Source organism: Aotus nancymaae, unplaced genomic scaffold (genome assembly GCF_030222135.1).
Source record: "Aotus nancymaae isolate 86718 unplaced genomic scaffold, 86718_ANA_hifiasm-v0.15.2.pri h1tg000016l, whole genome shotgun sequence".
In the NCBI taxonomy this organism is placed as follows: Eukaryota; Metazoa; Chordata; class Mammalia; order Primates; family Aotidae; genus Aotus; species Aotus nancymaae.
The window spans coordinates 31460863-31479769 of record NW_026988428.1 but is presented as its reverse complement, the minus strand read 5'-3'; the positions used below and the strand labels follow the sequence as shown (position 1 = coordinate 31479769).

The window sequence follows — 18907 nt, the reverse complement described above, 5'->3', positions numbered from 1 at the left end:
GTTCCTGTCTTGGAAACAGTGCTACACACAATTCTTCCAGATCCAGTACTTTAAACAATGTCATTTCATTATTTTCCTGTAGATTAATTCTTAGGAAATCAGCTTAACTCTCTTCAAGCATTAAAAAATCTCATTAGAGTTAGTGGAGCAATACAGCAGTTCCTGTTTTCCCCACAGCTGAAAGGGTGGAGCCCTCAAACCACGAAGGGAAGAAGGAAATTAAAAGACTTTAAATACTGGAGCCTGCTCACCCTGGTCAGACTAGCTGTCCGACTTACCAGTCAACATGAAGGCTCTCATTATTCTGGGGCTTGTCCTCCTTTCTGTCATGGTCCAGGGCAAGGTCTTCGAAAGGTGTGAGTTGGCCAGAACTCTGAAAAGGTTTGGAATGGATGGCTACAGGGGAATCAGCCTAGCAAACTGTAAGTCTATTCTCCATACTTCCAGCGAATTAGAAATGTATGGAACAGACACTAGGGGAGAAGGAATAAGAAGAAGGGGCTTTGAGTGAATAGATGTTTTTATTTCTTCGTGGGTTTGTATACTTACAATGGCTAAAAACATCAGTTTGGTTCTTTATAATCAGAGATACCAGTTAAAGGAATGAGGGCATGGCAGGGGAAAACTCCATTCTAAGCAAAACAGGACCTGTTGTACTGTTCCAGTGCTAGGAAGTTTGCTGGGTGCCTGAGATTTAATGGCACACGTAAGCTGATTGAAAGATACATTTGAGGACCTGGCCAAGCTCTCTCAAGTCTTTGGTACGTGACTCCAGTTATTTCCCATTTCGAAATTGGGCTCTGAGAGTCTAGAGTGAAGCAGTATTTTTCTTTTCTTCAATTCCCCTGCCATGACGTGGGATTTTTTTTTTTTTTTTTTTTTTAAGACAGTCTCCTGTGGTCCAGGCTGGAGTGCAGTGGCATGATCTCAGCTCACAGCAACCTCTGCCTTCTGGGCTCAAGTGATTCTGGTGCTTCAGTCTCTCGAGTAGATGAGGCTACAGGCGTGTACCACCACACCCGGCTAATTTTTTTGTATTTTCAGTAGAGATGAGGTTTCACCATGTTGGCCAGGATGTCTTGAATCCTGGCTCCAAATGATCTGCCCACCTCAGCCTCCCAAAGTGCTGGGATTACAGGTATGAACCACTGCGCCCAGCTGACGCAGGATTTTTAACAGTGAAGTTTTTAAAGAATATATTGAATTCCCCACAAGGGCAGTAGGAACCTATTTCCCTTCAGTCACTCTTTATATAGGATCCCTGAAACTCAGCAGGAAATGTTTTATTATTTTTATCTATTCTACTTGATTAACTATCTTTCATTTTCTTCCACACAATTCAAGATGTGCCATGAGGAAAAGTTATTTTACAGTTTAGTCCATAGTTGTCAATGTGATCTCTGTACTTTTCAGATTTAATTCAGACATTTCCCCTCAATAGCTATTTCTGAATGAATGAGTAAAGGGATGAAATCACAGAATAGTCTTGTTTTCAAGATTCTAACTTGATATCCAAATTCACCTTTAGATATTATAAGAAAATTTCTCTCTGTCAGAAAATCCTTACGTTTTTCTGATTTAAAAAAAAGCATGTTTCCACCAGCCTACCTATCTGTTATGAATTTACAAAATCCACTCAACAGCTCTGTTGATTTTTCTGTTCTTGGCTAAATGTTGCCTGAGGGATGGAAGCAGGGGAAGGATAAAAGCAATGGAAGAAACATGTATTTTAATATTTTTGAAACTATGTTATATTGTTCATTAGTGTTACAAGATGATTTGCATTACAAAAGGATTCTCTCACAAGTCCCTTACCACTAACGTGTTGAGATATTTTATAAGTTAAGTAAATCTTTATACTTATAAAGCAATCAGTAAAATAGAAGTAGCTAAATAGAACTGATTTCACTATAGAGTATAAGTCACTTAGTATTGCTGTTTATTACTAAAAATAAGTTCTTTTCAGGGATGTGTTTGGCCAAATGGGAGAGTGATTATAACACACGTGCTACAAACTACAATCCTGGAGACCAAAGCACTGATTATGGGATATTTCAGATCAATAGCCACTATTGGTGTAATAATGGCAAAACCCCAGGAGCAGTTAATGCCTGTCATATATCCTGCAATGGTAAGACAAGCTAATATTTGGCCAATCTGATTATACTTACAAGAATTGAGATTCAATGCAAATGAAAAAGCCTTGAAGGGTTCATGAGGGACTTAGAAAAACTACACCTAACTTCCAGAAAATCATTATTGTTTTCCTTGTAATTCCCTAAGAAATTAAAGAACTAGTATTATAAAAGGTTGGAGTTTTTTTATATACGAAAGTTTCTGGAATGACCTATTAATTTACTGTCAATGGCTTCACTCATGCTTTGTCCAGAAAGATGCCATTCCTCCTGCTTACTTTGGGGAGGTTTAGGGATAATTTAGTTGTGTGGTCTTTTTTTAATTGTTTTTCTTTTTATTATGAAAAGTTCTAAATATACAGAAAATTAGGGACATTAGTATAATAAACAGCCATATGCCCATTATGCACTTTAACAGTTGTTAACATTTTCCCATAGTTGATTCTTCTGTCTTTTTTTTTTTTTTTTTTTTTTTTTTTGCTGAGAGTGTTTTGTTTTGTTTTGAGACAGGGTCTCACTGTGCCCCAGGCTGTAGTGCAGTGGCACCATCACAGCTCACTGCAGCCTCAAGTGATCCTCCCATCTCAGCCTCCCAAGTAGCTGGGACTACAGGCACACACCATGATGCCTGGCTAATTTTTAAAATTTTTTGTAGAGGCAAATTCTGTGTTGCTCAGGCTGGTCTTAAACTCCTGAGCTCAAGCAATCTTCCCATCTCAGCCTCCTTAAGTGCTGGGATTACAGGCATGAGCCATTGTATCTGGCTACTGCCGAGAGACTTTTAAGTGAATTAGGAACATTATGACATTCCATTTCTAAATTCTTTAGTTTGCATCTTCAAAAAATACAGTTCCTTTAGAATCATTTTTTTGGATGACAAATTAACTTAAGGATTTATTTATTTGGGGTAAAACAAATATTTTATTAAACTAATAAAAATAGAAATAACACGTGGAATCTCCAGTGCAAAAAATATTGCAGAAATCTTGCAAAGTTGATATTATTAAATTTTTAAACATTAAAATTCCCAATAGAGAACATTAATCTTACGTTATTTTAAAAATCCAGTTAATTTAAAAAACATTTTGTATTATATAATAATCTTTGGCTATTCAATAAAAATTAGAAAATACAAAGAAAAAAATAAAACCCATTATCTTACTACCCAGAGGTTCATAACCATGGGTAAATTCTGGTATATATTCTTCCAGAACTATATCAATCATGTATATGAACGTTAAGTTATATCATACACATATTTACCCACATATAAACATGCAAGTAATGTGTGCTTTTGCAAAAATTAAATTGTATTACACATGCTGGTTTACAATTTGCTTATCACACAAAATTATTTGCATGTCAGCAAATACGAATCAATTTTTAACTATCTTTTGCTCCATTTTCCAGATGAGGAAAAAAATACAAATCTGTATTATTATTTTAAAAGAATGGCTAGAATTCTAATATATGAATATTTATAATTTACTGATCCAACTCTTTCTATTGAGTACTTTGTTTCCATTTTTCCCTCTCATAAATTGCTATGAAGAGCTTTGTGCATACATCTTTGGGTGCATTTTTTATTTATTTTGGATAAATTTTCAATAATAGAACTGCCAAGTAAAATATCACTAGTTTTTTTTTTTTTTTTTTTACAGTGTCTAGTACAAAGAGGACCTTTAATCATTTTGTTAATACTTCCAGAGCTTCCAATGACTTTGGTAAATGAGGAAAACAATGCTTCATTTCATGCTAAATGAGAGAGAATGAAGGGAAAGTTTTCCTCAACAATCACACATACATGGACTAACAGAAAATAATATCTTAGCATTTTTTCCACACCCAAACAGAATAAAGCTGGCTAAACATAAAATTAAAATGAAATATCTATTAAAGTTGTTTTCATTCCTTACCACCTGTCTTTCAGCTTTGCTGCAAGATGACATCACTGAAGCTGTGACCTGTGCAAAGAGGGTTGTCCGTGATCCACAAGGCATTAGAGCATGGTATGTTTTAAGGGTTAAAAGGGAAAACTATTTTACTCTACTGTTCATACATACAACGGGAGCAGATTTTCAAATACCGAAGTATGCTAGTGACACCTGAAAATTACAGCTTTTGGCTTATGCTAAATAACATATTACCTACATCCTTGAAGAAACAATCTACTTTAACTGATCCAGAATTTTACTTTTTTACTCTTCAATTTATTTTAGGGGATTTCTAGAGTTTTAAGATTCTTCACACTCTACCAGTTCCTTGTCATATCTTGAAATTCTTTTTAGAATAAGTAAATGTGGGCAGAGCATAGTGGTTCACGCCTGTAATCCCAACACTTTGGGAGGCCAAGGCAGGTGAATCACCTGAGTTTGAGACCAGCCTGGCTAACATGGCAAAATCCCATCTCTACTAAAAATACAAAAAATTAGCTGGGCGTGGTGGCAGGTGTCTGTAATCCCAGCTACTCGGGAGGCTGAGAGGGAGAATTGCTTGAACCTGGGAGGGGAAGTTTGCAGAGATTGTGCCATTGCACTCCAACCTGGGCAACAGAGTGAGAATCTGTCTCAAAAAAAAAAAAAGAGAATAAGTAAATGTGGAATTTATTTTGCAGTTGCTGCTGTACAATGCACATTACTCACTGTGTTCAGCATTCTATACTCTACTGGGAGATTTAGAGAGGAGTGAAATACTTTGTATACATAGCTTCATTTAATAAATAGCAATAGCTGGGTCTATCTTAGCATTTTATCTATTGGCAAAATATTTTGTTTCCCCAAGGTGTATGAAGTATGTATATTACAGTGAACATATGTGTTAACCTTTCACCATTTGCTTCATCTTTTTCTACAGGGTGGCATGGAAAGCTCATTGTCAAAACAGAGATGTCAATCAGTATGTTCAAGGTTGTGGAGTATAACTGCAGAATTTTCCTTCTTCAGCTCATTTTTGTCTCTTTCTCACATTAAGGGAGTAGTAATTAAGTGAAAGGTCACACTACCATTATTCCCCTTCAGACAAATAATATTTTTACAGAAGCAGGAGCAAAATATGGCCTTTCTTCTAAGAGATGTAATGTTCACTAATGTGGTTATTATTTTATATTAAGACTACAGCATTTTTCAGTTTGCAAACAGAGCTAATACTGGTGAAAATGTATCTAAAACCTTGGTTGTCAAATACATCTCCAGTACATTCAGTTTTTATCAAAGAAATAACCCAGACTTAATCTCAAGTGATACAAGTATACTCAATGTTAAGTAAAATACAACAAAAGGTTATCTTAAATTAATCTTAGGCAAAATACCAGCTGTATAGGCATCTGTTCAGTCATCTCCAAAAACACTAAAAATAACCACTTTTTGTTGGGCAATATGAAATTTTTAAAGGGGTAGGTGGAACACCAAATGCTAGAAACAAACTGCTTGAATTGAGAATTTTATTTTCATAAAGTGTGTTCCTTTCTAAATTTCTGTCCCTTAATTTGATTAATTTCATTCATGTATTATGATTAAATCTGAGGCAGATGAGCTTACAAGTATTGAAATAATTACTAATTAATCACAAATGTGAAATTATGCATGATGTAAAAAATACAAACATTCTCATTAAAGGCTTTGCAACACATACCATGTCTGTTTTTATTTAGATTCCTATAGTGTCTCTAAAGAAAAAAAGACATATATTTGAAAAAATATGATTTGGTGCTCTTAATCTCTCTCTTATATCCTCACTTAAATAGTTGGATATTGCTGGAGAAAAATCCACAAGCATGCTGACAGGTGTCACTTTAAATTCATAACCATAAATCTCAAGTCTGCCTGGCCATTTTAGTTATTTCTCTGCAATCCTTCCATTTTTGTGTCCCCAGTCTCCAAAATGACTGTTACTATTTTACTTTTCCTCTTCTCTCTTCAAAGCCCAAATACGCACATTCAGCCTCCTCCTCTGCCCCCTCATCCTCCACCCTTCTCTGCTCTCAGCAGATAACCTGGCATCATATTACACTTATAAAACAAAAGCAACTTCATACAAAGTTTTCCCCTCCACATCACCAAAACAAATGTCATACCTTCCCATAGCCCATCCTTCCTTCCTCCCCTCCTATTAACAGGATGAAGATCTTCCTGCCAACAGCATTGACTCCACATGCAGTTTCCCTCCCATCCCTGTCACTACTCTGAGTTAGGCTGTTTCCTGGATCCCTCATTTGTTCCTCTTTGCTGGATCACCTCCACCATTCTACAGTCTGTCCTAGTAACCTCCCATCTTACAACAAATATTCCACTGACCCTACATAATCCTCCAACTGCAACCCCATTCTCTGCTCTCTTTACAGCAAGACTTCTGGGGAAGGATGTCTGTACTCACCAACTCCATGATCTGACCTCCCATTGTCTTTTCTCTCTAATCTGGCTTCCATCCTCACCCAGCTGAAACTGCTCCTCCAGGATTTCTCCCATGACTCCTCAGTGCTAATTCCAGTGATCATCTTGTTCATCTCAGCAGCATTTGACAAAGTGAGCCACTTCATACTTCCAGCAATTTTTTCTCCCTTGGCGTTTCCTCATTTATGTCCTACCTCACTGACTGTTCTTTCTCTGTCCTTTTTGCTCGCTCTTTCTCTGCTATTTAATTTCTAAATGCGAGAGTGTCTCGGGGCTCAAGCCTATAATGATTTTTTTTTTTTTTTTTTTTTTTGAGACGGAGTTTCGTCTTGTTACCCAGGCTGGAGTGCAATGGCGCGATCTCGGCTCACCGCAATCTCCGCCTCCTGGGTTCAGGCAGTTCGCCTGCCTCAGCCTCCTGAGTAGCTGGGATTACAGACATGCGCCACCATGCCCAGCTAATTTTTTGTATTTTTAGTAGAGACGGGGTTTCACCATGTTGACCAGGATGGTCTCGATCCTTGACCTCGTGATCCACCCACCTCGGCCTCCCAAAGTGCTGGAATTACAGGCGTGAGCCACCGCGCCCGGCCCTATAATGATTTTTTATACTACATATTTTACTTGTTTGTCTCTTCTCATCAAAACATAACTTCCAAAATGACATAGGTTTTTTTCCACTTTTTAAAAAACATTGAAATAATCTCAATCTTTCTAAAAATTTAAAAGTACTGTATGAAGGTCTTTTATTTTTCTGAACTGTTTGAGAGTAAATTGCCAACGTGATACCTAATGGCCCTGACTATATCAGTGTGTAATTCCTACAAAGACATTCTTCTACATAACCTCAAAACAATTATCCAAATTAGTAAATTAACACTGATACATTACTATCATCTAATCTTCAGATTCTACTCAATTTCATCAATTGTCCCAATAAGTCCTTTGTAACAAAAGCATCTAATTCAGAATCGTGTTGTATTTGGTTGTCATGTTTTTTAAGTCTCTTTCAATCTGAATTGTTTCCTCAGTTGTTTTCTTCTGGATTTTTATGACCTTGACACTTTTGAAGACCACAGACCAGTTATAGAATGTTCCTCAGGTTTTTCTGGCGTTCTCTCAATTCCACTAGGTTACGCATCTTTGGTGGGAATACCACAGAAGTAATGTTCTTCTCACTGCATCTTTTCAGGTGGCATGCAGTTTTGATTTGCCCCATTGTTGGTGATATTCATTTGGATCACTTGATTAAGAAGATACCTGCAAGCCATCTTCACTGTAAAGTATTCGAGGAGGAGGTGCTTTGAGACTACTGCTCATCAAATTTTCAGTTTGTTTATCATTTAGAAACAGGATCTCACTCTGTCACCCAGGCTAGAGTGCAGTGGTGCAATCTCAGCTCACTGCAACCTCTGCCTCCCGGGCTCAAGTGATCCTCCCACCTCAGCCTCCTGAGTATTTGGGATTACAGACGCACGCCATCATGCTTGGCTAATTTTTGTATTTTCAGTAGAGACGGGGTTTTGCCATGTTGCCCAGGCTGATCTTGAACTCCTGACCTGAAGCAATCTGCCCACCTTGGTCTCCCAAGTGCTGGGATTACAGGCATGAGCCACCGTGCCTGGTCATGCATTTTTTTATTATATCAGTATGGACCCATGGCTTCTATTTTATTCAAATCATAATGAGTTATAATCCATTACTATTATTTATTTTGATGTTCACAGCTGTCCTCGATTTGGCCAGCGAGTCCCTGCAAGTTGGCTTCTGTGTCATTTCCACATATTTCCATCATTCTTCAAGCACTTTCTTGTTTTCTGGCATGAAGTATTCTAAGGCTCACTTTGTTCCTTCCTTGCTTCCAGAAATGGAATAGGCATTTCTCCAAGGAGCCCTGATTCCTCAAAGTGCATAACAGTATTAAAAAACAAGACCTGGGCACTAGGGTATCACTGTTCCCAGGCCCTATCAGTGAACAGAACTGGAAGATATATGTATTTACACTGTATTTGTCTCTGTATCTATCTGTTTATATTGAAAATCATGAATTCACACCAATACCTCCAACTCTAACCTCACATCACAGGATTCACTCTGGTTTTCTTCTTTTCTGTGTTTTAACTCTCTTCTCTGACAGTAAGAAACTTAGCATTCATTATACCCAATATCCTTAAAATGTATCCTTAGTGCATTTATGAATTTGACGGGTTTGCCTGTATGTAACCAGTTTCCCAACTCTGCCCAACATTGAGTGCCCTCCACTCAGGCTCTGACATCCCTCAGTGGGTTGTCCCCCACACCTGGACACCCTCTTTACCATGTTAACATCACTGGCGTAATATGCTGAACCACTGCCCTCGTAGGAAGAACAGAAATTTTTCACTCATTCCACTTCTGTATTCTAAACACCTAGAAGAGTGACTGGAACATGGTACATGCTCAATAAATATCAGTTGATCAAATTAATCTCTTGCTGATTATTTAGTATGTTCCTTCCAAGCTGAACATTCTAAGATTTTTTTTTTTTTCCTCTTCAAGGCCACACGATTCCAGTACAACAGCTTGCGGGATTCCAAGCCACTTCTTGGCTATGTAAATGCAGCACGTAGACCAGCCATGGGAGGGCAGCAGAGGGCCATTACATAGGTTGCAACCTTAGGCTTCAAAATTCTTTGGACCACTCTGTTATGAATAAACTCAGAAAGAATCTGAGTTTATGCATATTGGGCTACCCTGAGGTGTACAAAGGATGAGTCAAGGTAAGGGAGAGAGACTTGAAGAGTGACAGCTGAGAAGCAGAGATGTCCAAGAAGTCAGGATAACCCAACACAGGCTGATTGAGGAAACTGCCAGAGATTAGACAAAGTAGACCGAAGAGGGAAAGCAGTGTTTGTTGGAGATTTTGTTTTAGCTTTTGATAAATATTTCTTAATCATAACAAATGTTTTTAATATAATTATGCCCCCAAACCAAATTTCTACTCTTATTCTGGGAACAGAACAAAAATCAGTATCAGTGTTTGATCATTTTCAAAAGAAACTCAGTTCCTATGTTGGTTGAAACGCAGAGTGACATCCATATGACAACTGAGCTCTTCATGTGGCACTAATTATAACTAAGCCCTGAGCACATTCCTTGCACTTCTATTTAGTGAAGCCATTTAAAAAATATTTTCTTCAAGTTGCTAAATGGAATTACTAAAAATTACAATCAGCAGTATTTTCTACTTTTTTAGCTTAATTTTTTTTTATATTTACCTCCATGCTTAAAAATGTTAGACTTCTATTGTTTCTTTTTGATTTTTCCATTTTAAGATACTGACTTTCCACTATGGAAGCTAAAGATTAAACTCTATTTCTTCCTCCTCCATCCCCATCACAGTACCCTTCTCCAAAGCCCATCCTTTCAAATGTAAATTCTATTTTTGCGGGGAGGGGGGTGATCAATACTCAGTATTTATGTAACCATAAATACAATTCTTTTCTTGCATAAGATTTTGTTTTCCCTAGAATTAATAATAATAATTCTTACAGCTGCTTAGTTTTGTGTGTGCCTGTCATGAGTTACACTCCTAAACCCTAGGTCAAATCTCCTCTCGAGGATTCAATGCCAGCTGGAATTTTATCAATTTCATCCTTCCGAAGCAGTGTCTCCCAAAGATTTCTGACCGACTCTAATCTGGTTGCGTTGCCGTCTATGCCTGTACACAGCTTTTGTCCCAGGGCTCTTTCAGTAGCATCCTGGGATTTTATTATTTTCTGTTTGATAATTATTATATTTCCTGTATTTCATAATTTCCTCCTTCTTGGCTTATTCTCTCATTTTGGTGGATCAGATCTACAGGATCTTCCTGGAGGTACTAGGAAAAGTAAGATAGGTACCATTTTGTGTGTGTAGTGATTTAACACGTCTGAAACTATTCTAGTCGCACACTCGATTGGTAGTTGTATGAATACTGAAGACTAAACTGGAAGTAATTTTCCGTCAGAGTTTTGAAGACAGTACCGTATGGCCTCCTAGATTCTAATGATTCTATCGAGCAATCTGCAGCCACTCTGATTCCACAGTCTTTATAACATGGAAGGGTGTGGGATCTCTTTATCCTTGAAGTGCGGAAAATTCACAATGATATGTCTTGAGGTGGATGATTTAATATTTGTGCTAGGGGTGCTTGGTAGGATCTTCCAGGGTGAATTCATATCCTTAACATCTGGACAACTTTCTAAAGTCATTTATTGATTATTTCCTTCCTTCCAATTTTTCTGGTTTGAAACTTCTGGACTGGTTTTGTAATGTGATCGCAGCCGCCAAGCGCGTGCGCAGTGTGCATTGCGTGCGCACACGCGAGCCCGTTGCGCCTGCGCACGGCAACGCCGTCGCCCCTCCTTCCGTTGCGCTCTCCACCTGCGCGGGGTTGAATGGCCTTCAGGAAAGCTGTCAGCCAGATAAGTTGACGGTTACTCAGCGCCACGAGCCCTAGTAACTCGCCCTTCCTCGGCGAGAAACTCTCCGCCTGGGCCCGCGTGAGAGGAGCGCAGCCTCTGAGGGGAGTGGCGACCCCGCCAGCCCCGGTCTCTTTCCCTGGCGGCGGCGGCGGCTTCTTCCGTGGGACAATATGTTCAAGAGAATGGCCGAATTTGGGCCTGACTCCGGCGGGAGAGTAAAGGTCAGTGGCCGACTCGCGCCTCTTCCGGGGTGGTTCTTCCGCCCCGGCTCCTCCCTGAGCGGCGCGGGGAGGACCTTCTGGGTTTCTTTTCGCGCCTTCTCTCCTCCGATTTGAACCCTGGTTTCAAGGCGGAGAACGAGTCAAAGCCGGCGTTCATTGGGCCCCAACTTCCTCGCGTCATTGCCAACTCCCATCCCCGCCAAAACACAAACAGATCCGTGGTGGCTTGGGGAAACATAGACGTGGCTACAGGAAACCTAGGCATGGCTGCTGAGGAAACGGGCCACTCCGAGGGCTGGGAAAGCTCGGCTTGGTGCACATTCGCTGCCAACCTAGGTTATTGGTAAAGCGGTGACGCCACCCAACTGGTGTAAAGATAACAGTATCTGTAGCAGGCCGGGCGCGGTGGCTCACGCCTGTAATCCCAGCATTTTGGGAGGCCAAGGCGGGCTGATCACGAGGTCAGGAGTTCAAGACCAGCCTGGCCAATATGGCGACACCCCCATTTCTACTAAAAATACAAAAATTAGCCAGGCTTGGTGGCGCGCGTTTGTATTTCCAGCTACTCGGGAGACTGAGGCAGAAGAATCGCTTGAACCTGGGAGGCGGAGGTTGCAGTGAGCTGATATAGCGCCACTGCACTCCGGCCTGGGCGACAGAGCGAGACTCTGCCTCCAATCAATCAATCAATCAATCAATATACTCTGTCTCAACTAACTAACTAACTGTAGCAAATAGTTGCTGAGCGCTTACCCGCAGTATTTCCAAAGGATAACTGAGGCACCGAGGCGGAGGAAAGCTAAGAAAATTTGCCGGAATTCACAGTGTTCACAAAGCCCCAAAGCAAAAGCCTAACAGTGTGCCTGGCACATGGGGAACATTCAGTAAATGTCAACTTCTGTTTTTGATGAAATTTTCATAGAGTCTATCGTAATGTTTTGACATTGTGACATTTATTTTTCTCACACTTTCCCACATCCTCTGGCATGTTAATTTTTAAGGCAGGAGCCACTGGCTCCTATTAAAACAACTATTGTACCCCCGATTTTTATTTATAGAGGAAAGGATATTTTCTTTAAAAAGAATCACCCACTTTGGTTTTTTTTTCTTTTCTTTTTTTTTTATTCCCTTCTAACATGCTGCTGGAAGAATCACCCACTTTTGTACCAAAATAGTTAATCTGTAGGTTTTTAAAATCCTTATCTGTGTCATTTTTACATAATTATTATTATGTTTGACTACAGGCAGGGTCTCTGTTACCCAGGCTGGAGTCCTTGGCCTGATCATACTTCATTGCAGCCATGAACACCTGGGCTCAAGCGATCCTCTCGCCTCAGCCTCCCGAGTAGCTAGGGCTTCAGACGGGAGGCACACTGCCCTTGAGAAATTGGGGATTTATTTCTCTTTGCTGATTGTTAATTTGTTCTTTCAACCATATTTTTCCAATTTAGCTAAATTTCATCTAGGTAGAAATCTTGACAAGTGATTTCCCTTTTCATCGTTGATGACCTCTGCAAGTTCGTAGTAGCACCTTAGCAGCTATGGGATCTATTATACCCTCCCCGTGTCAGCGCCCTTGTACTCATTCTATCAGGCCTTCAACTTGAAGCCCAATCTGTGGTTCCCACAAAAGTGTCATCAGTAGCACTGTGATTTTAAGTTCTCATACAAACTGCTTGCCTTCTTCTGAACTAACTTTAGGTTTATAGGTGTTGGATGTTGGAGTAGTTAATTATTCAGCCACAAAGTTTTTCCATTTTTGTTCACTGATTTTCTTCATTTCTTTTTCTTTTTCTCTTTTTTTTTTGAGACAGAGTCTTACTCTGTCGCCCAAGCTGGAGTGCAGGGGTGCGATCTCGGCCTACTGCAACCTCTGCTTCCCGGGTTCAAGCGATTCTTCTGCCTCAGCCCCCCAAATAGCTGGGACTACAGGTGCGTACCACCATGCCCGGCTAATGTCTTGGTATTTTTTAGTAGAGACGGAGTTTCGTCATGTTGGTCAGGTGGGTCTCGAATGCCTGACCTCAAGTGATCCCGCCTCAGCCTCCCAAAGTGCTGGGATTACAGGCGTGAGCCACTTTTCTTCATTTCTTCTTGTTAATTACATTTGCTCAGCATTTTTCACATGTGGTAAATCTTGCTCTTTCCTTCAGATACATTTCTGCAGTTGAGCCATTGGTTTCAGATTCATGTGCAACATTCAGTATTTTCACTTCAATTGAAACTTTTTGTCTTTTCCACCATAATCTGTCAATACTCACTGCCTTTGCACTTATCAGATATAAGAAATACGTATGTTAAACTAAGGACAAATGTAGCAAACATGTCATCAGCCACTGTTTACCAAGCTTCAGTCATCCAAGTGCCACTTGGCCATTTTTGCTATGTCTGAATCCAACTGTAGTATTTATTTTAACATTTACATTTAAATCAATTTAATTTTTAAAAGCCTCTAAGTGTTAATGTTTTTGAAATTATAGGGTTGTTGTTGTAATTGTTGAGACAGTCTCACTCTGTTGCCCAAGACTGGAGTGCAGTGGCATGATCCTGGCTCACTGCAATCTCTGCCTCTCAGATTCAAGCAATTCTCCTGCCTCACCCTCCCAAGGAGCTGGGACTACAGATACCTGCCGCCACACCTGGCTAATTTTTGTGTTTTTAGAAACGATGGGGTTTTGCCATGTTGGCCAGGCTGGTCTCAAACCCCTGACCTCAGGTGATCCACCTGCCTCAGTAAAATTGTAGGTTTTAATTTCTAGTTACAGTTTTCTTTTTTTAAATACTGATTAAACACATAAGTAAAAAAGTGAAAAATGTTTGACCTTTATTCTACCTCTCACAAATTGCTGTTAATATTTATGCTACACTTTGGGAAACACTGCCACAGGCTGGGTGATAAAGGCATTACCACAGGTAATGCCAGTCAGAATTGGCAAATCTTATTTTAATGCCTAGCTTTCGGTGTTTAAGTAAAAGGCCTTTTGCATTTCTTTTAACAAAACTCTCAAAGTGCTTTATGTGGTAATTTAAATTACATTTTTACAGAGGGAACATTGTAATTCTGTTTTTTTTTTTTTTGTATTAATATGAAATGAGGATAAGTGTCTGATTTGAGAGAAATCCTGTGAGCAAACTATAGATTGTTATTCTTTAAAACAAGTTTTCAGAGCTCTTATTCGGCTTATTTAGGTAATGGTACAATATTCATTAATTTTAAAATTATTTTTCTTTTAGGGGGTTACTATTGTTAAACCAATAGTTTATGGTAATGTTGCTCGGTATTTTGGAAAGAAAAGAGAAGAAGATGGGCACACTCATCAGTGGACAGTATATGTAAAACCATATAGAAATGAGGTAGGCACTCGTTTTTTTCTGTAACTATTTTGCTTAAAGTTGTCTGTAATTGGTTTTGCTTAAAGATAACCTGTAATTTTTTATAGTAACTTTCTGATTATAAAATTGACCCATTGTAGGAATGTTGTCAAAAAGTTTTTGAAAAAATAGAGAACTGTCATCTTCATAAAATAGTAGAAACCAATTTTCCAAAAATGTTTTCTAATTAAAATTAAGGTAACAAGAACTATTATAGTATAAATATAGTACAAGTACACCTTCCTAACATCGTATCTCAAGTTAATATAGTATTTAATCAGGAGTTTCAGGAATAAGCAGCTAATCCTTAAAGTGATACTGTGGTAATAAGACCATCAAAGAATGTGAAAGATAGCTCTGCTGTGTCATCTGATTGCTGGTAATTTTGTTTCATTGCTGAATCTTCTGTGCCTGGAACATAGCCAGTACATAGTAGGTATTTAACAGATATTTTTTGAGTGAGTAAATTTTTCCTCTATTTAAAACCCTTCAAAGTCCACCCAAAAACTTGCATATGAACGTTGATACCAGCATTATTCATAATAGCCAAAAGGAGGAAACAACCCACGTGTCTATCAACTGATGAATGGATAAATAAAATTGGTATATCCATACAATTGAATATTATCAACCAATAAAAAGTAAAGTACTGATACATGCTACTACGTTATGAAACTTGAAAGCATTATGCTAAGTAAAAGAAACCAGATATTAAAAAGGCCATATATTATATACTTTTATTTATATGAAATGTCCAGAAGGGACAAATCCATAGACAAGAAAATAGATAAGTGGTTGCCATTAGGTGGCAGGGAAGGGTATTGGAGTAAGTGCTAATGGATATGGCTTTCTTTTATGTGATAAAAATGTTCTAAAGTTGTAGTTATGAGACTCTGTAAATATAACTAAAAACCATTGGCTAGGTGAAGTGGCTCATTCCTGTAATCCCAGCACTTTGGGAGGCCCAAGTGGGAGGATTGCTTGAGCCCAGGAGAGTGAGACCAGACAGGCAACATAGTAAGACTCCTTTGCTAAAGAAAGAATAAAAGAAGCTGGGCGCGATGGCTCACGTCTGTAATCCCAGCACTTTGGGAGGCCGAGGCAGGTGGATCACGAGGTCAAGAGATCGAGACCATCCTGGTCAACATGGTGACACCCCGTCTCTACTAAAAATACAAAAAATTAGCTGGGCATGGTGGCGCATGCCTGTAATCCCAGCTACTCAGGAGGCTGAGGCAGGAGAATTGCCTGAACCCAGGAGGCGGAGGTTGCGATGAGCCGAGATCGCGCCATTGCACTCCAGCCTGGGTAACAAGAGCGAAACTCCGTCTCAAAAAAAAGAAAAAAAAGAATAAAAGAAGATATCATTACAGTAAGATTCCAGTTTATTTTTTAAATAATAAAGTTAGATATGAATGTAGATATGTAGATATAAGCACATTTAAAAATTCCTAAAAGTAAATTAAAAATAATCAACATTACTATTGAACATGAGTTATTGTTTTGCATTTTTTATTCTTCTATAATGAGTTATATTTTTTCAAAGCCACCTTTGCCAACAGAAGCCCTTTTATGTGCCATAACTAATGAATATTCTCTGTACTTCAAAATAAAATCAAGAAAAAGAGGAGTTTTTGTTATTCAACAGTCTTATATTGCTTTAAATTAGTTGTCCTTAGCTTTATGTAATATAATTTTTTTTTTTGAGACGGACTTTCTCTCGTTGCCTAGGCTGGAGTGCAGTAGCGTGATCTCGGCTCACTGCAACTTCTGCCTCCTAGGTTCAAGCGATTCTCCTGCCTCAGCCTCCAGAGTAGCTGGGATTACAGGTGCCCGCCACCCTGCCCAGCTAATTTTTTGTATTTTTAGTAGAGATGAGGTTTCACCATGTTGGCCAGGCTGGTCTCGAAGTCCTGACCTCATCCACCTTGGCCTCCCAAACTGCTGGAATTACAAGCATGAGCCACCATGCCTGGCCTATGTAATGTAATTTTGTTCTTTGAAATTGACTATAGATTTGCCTTGGTTTATATGGTTATTTCTGTAACAGTACCAGATATGTAGTGTTGTTTTAATGGAAAAAAATCAAAATTGATTTAGAGTATTATCTATAGAGGTATATGAAAACAAGATTTGCCAAAAAAAAGTGAATTAGGGACATGTATTTTTATATATTAAAAATTATAAAAGAATTCAACACAGTCTTCCTTTGTTTTTGTTTTTCAAAAAAAGCAAAATAACTTCCCAGGTATAATTCATGTTTTTTAGAAAATTAGGTTCTATAAAATTTGAGGGGAAGTATGTTTTTTTAAAATTAGGTCCGTATGTTTAGTGTATTTTTTTCCTACTTTTCATATGTAGATCATAAAACTAATTAATTCCTTATATTTTAGGATATGTCAGCATATGTGAAGAAAATCCAGTTTAAATTACATGAAAGCTATGGCAATCCTTTAAGAGGTACAGTATAGTCTTTTGATACACAATATCCAAAGTTAAAAACAGCTAGGAAACTAAACTGATAATTTACTATTGTTTTATCTCTTTAGTTGTTACTAAGCCTCCATATGAAATTACTGAAACAGGATGGGGTGAATTCGAAATAATCATCAAAATATTTTTCATTGATCCCAATGAAAGACCCGTAAGTAGCATTAATCTTTGTAAATATAAAATAGATTTCTTAGTAAATGTGAAAATGTAATAATACTTAATGAACAGCGTTCATTCACATGTGTTTTATTTAAACTTATGGCACAGTGTATCTTGACATGAGTTAAGTTTTTCATTTTAAGTGAAGTACTTTTCAAAATCCTTTTTTTTCAAGTATGGGAAGAAATAATATGAACATATATTGGAAAGAAACCATGGAAATCAGATGATCACTGCAGCAAAAAAAAAAATTAAAACTGTTATTTTCATTTGGTTGTTAGTAATAGACAAGTTGAGCCCATATGCTGTGTAAAATGGTTTTTATAGTTTTTGCTAAACACCAAGAAATAGTGTTTTGCTTTTTTAAGCTGTCATTAGTACTATTGCTTCATTTTGTATCTTATTTATGAGCCTTTATTTTTTATAACCACTGGCTTTTTCATCTTTTGATATCTTATCAGATTGTTGCTTGATAATGTAAAAAGCCCCTCCAGGCTTTTCAGGCTTTTGCCTTCATCCTTAACAACTTTGTTAGGTTGTAATATCCTCATTTTAGAGATCAAGATACCAAGGCCTAGAGGTCAAATCTCTGCTCAGAAACATTCAGTTAATTATGGTAGAGCTAGTTTTTGAACCCAGATGTTTGCATTCATACCTTTTTCTAGTATTTTTTCTTTTGGGTAAAACCACTAAGCCTTTTTTTTTTTAACTATAGGGTTGAAACTCAGTAGTGGCTTTCACATTCCACATATGTGGCTTTAACATTCAACACCATTAATTTTATCTCATTAGAATCACATCGTTCTGTCTACCGCCATACCACCCTGAACGCGCCCAATCTCGTCTGATCTCGGAAGCTAAGCAGGGTCGGGCTTGGTTAGTACTTGGATGGGAGAATCACATCGTTCTTTTATCACCATTTACATTTTAATTATCAGATTATGTTTTTTAAACTGTGCATGTATTTTTAAAGGAGCTAAATATTACCTGGGCCAGTATTTCGGCAAACTAGTTCCTAACTGACTGCATCAGAAACACCTGAGGTGCTTATTTATTTATTTATTTTTGGTGAGGTACTTTTTAAAAATTCAAACTCCTAGGCCTCACCTTTTGAAGAGTCTGATTCAGTAGGTTTGGAATGGGGCCAGTACCCGAGGTGATTTTGATGCACAGCGAGATTTGGGACCCATTGACCTAGGCTTACTCTTCTCTTCCTATGTAGGAATTTATTTAGGCAACCTCTCAAATGAGAATCTCATTTGGGCTTGCATATCTCCAATATGGAGAATTAACTTATGTCACTAAATAAAACACCCTATTCAAGGTTGGGGTAATTTTAATTTTAAGAAAGGTGTACTTTATGTTACGCTTCCTGAACTTTTTACTGATTACTATTCATACATTAGTTTTCTTTTCTCATGAGTAAACATCCATAGCTCCTTTAAAAGTTGTTCATGTTTTCATGTGATGAAGTTTTTAGATTTCCTACCATCCATATTGCCCTTCAGGAAAACACACTAATGTTATATTTTGTTTGGCAACTTTTTTTTCTTTTGAGACAGAGTTACACTCTGTTGCCCAGGCTGGAGTGCAGTAGCGTAAACATGACTCACTGCAGCCTCCGTCTCCTAGGCTCAAACAATCCTTCTGCCTCAGACTCCTTAGTAGATGGGATCACAGGTGCATGCCACCAC

At 38.3% G+C, this 18907-nt stretch overlaps 2 protein-coding genes across 5 annotated transcripts in view; both read left to right on the top strand.

Annotated features, from left to right (window-relative positions):
- The first annotated feature begins 206 nt into the window (after positions 1–206).
- On the top strand, positions 207–5762 carry LYZ (lysozyme). Its single transcript, XM_012441273.3, has 4 exons — positions 207–422; positions 1967–2131; positions 4066–4144; positions 4989–5762. The coding sequence occupies exons 1-4, from the start codon at positions 287–289 to the stop codon at positions 5053–5055; spliced, it is 447 nt and encodes a 148-aa protein (XP_012296696.1). The 5' UTR covers positions 207–286; the 3' UTR covers positions 5056–5762.
- Positions 5763–10905: 5143 nt separating this feature from the next.
- YEATS4 (YEATS domain containing 4) overlaps positions 10906–18907 on the top strand; it is a 142950-nt gene continuing 134948 nt past the window's right edge. For 3 of the 4 annotated variants that reach the window (XR_002477652.2, XR_002477653.2, XM_064377003.1), the window contains exons 1-4: positions 10926–11189; positions 14424–14543; positions 16955–17021; positions 17111–17205. Coding sequence is in view for 2 of the 4 variants with exons in the window: in XM_064377003.1 (XP_064233073.1) it covers positions 11139–11189; positions 14424–14543; positions 16955–17021; positions 17111–17205 (333 nt within the window). In the remaining 2 variants the exon portion in view is untranslated. Of the gene's footprint in view, positions 11190–14423; positions 14544–16954; positions 17022–17110; positions 17206–18907 lie in introns of all 4 variants that reach the window. The other variant, XM_012441277.2, reaches the window with a different exon arrangement.

What these genes read in the sequence shown, in the direction of transcription:
- LYZ (XM_012441273.3), top strand. Translation starts at nt 287, where the DNA reads ATGAAGGCTCTCATTATTCTGGGGCTTGTCCTCCTTTCTGTCATGGTC. An exon ending in CTGTCATATATCCTGCAATG is followed by an intron (nt 2,132 to 4,065) that starts GTAAGACAAGCT and finishes CCTGTCTTTCAG; the next exon opens with CTTTGCTGCAAGATGACATC. An exon ending in CCACAAGGCATTAGAGCATG is followed by an intron (nt 4,145 to 4,988) that starts GTATGTTTTAAG and finishes CTTTTTCTACAG; the next exon opens with GGTGGCATGGAAAGCTCATT.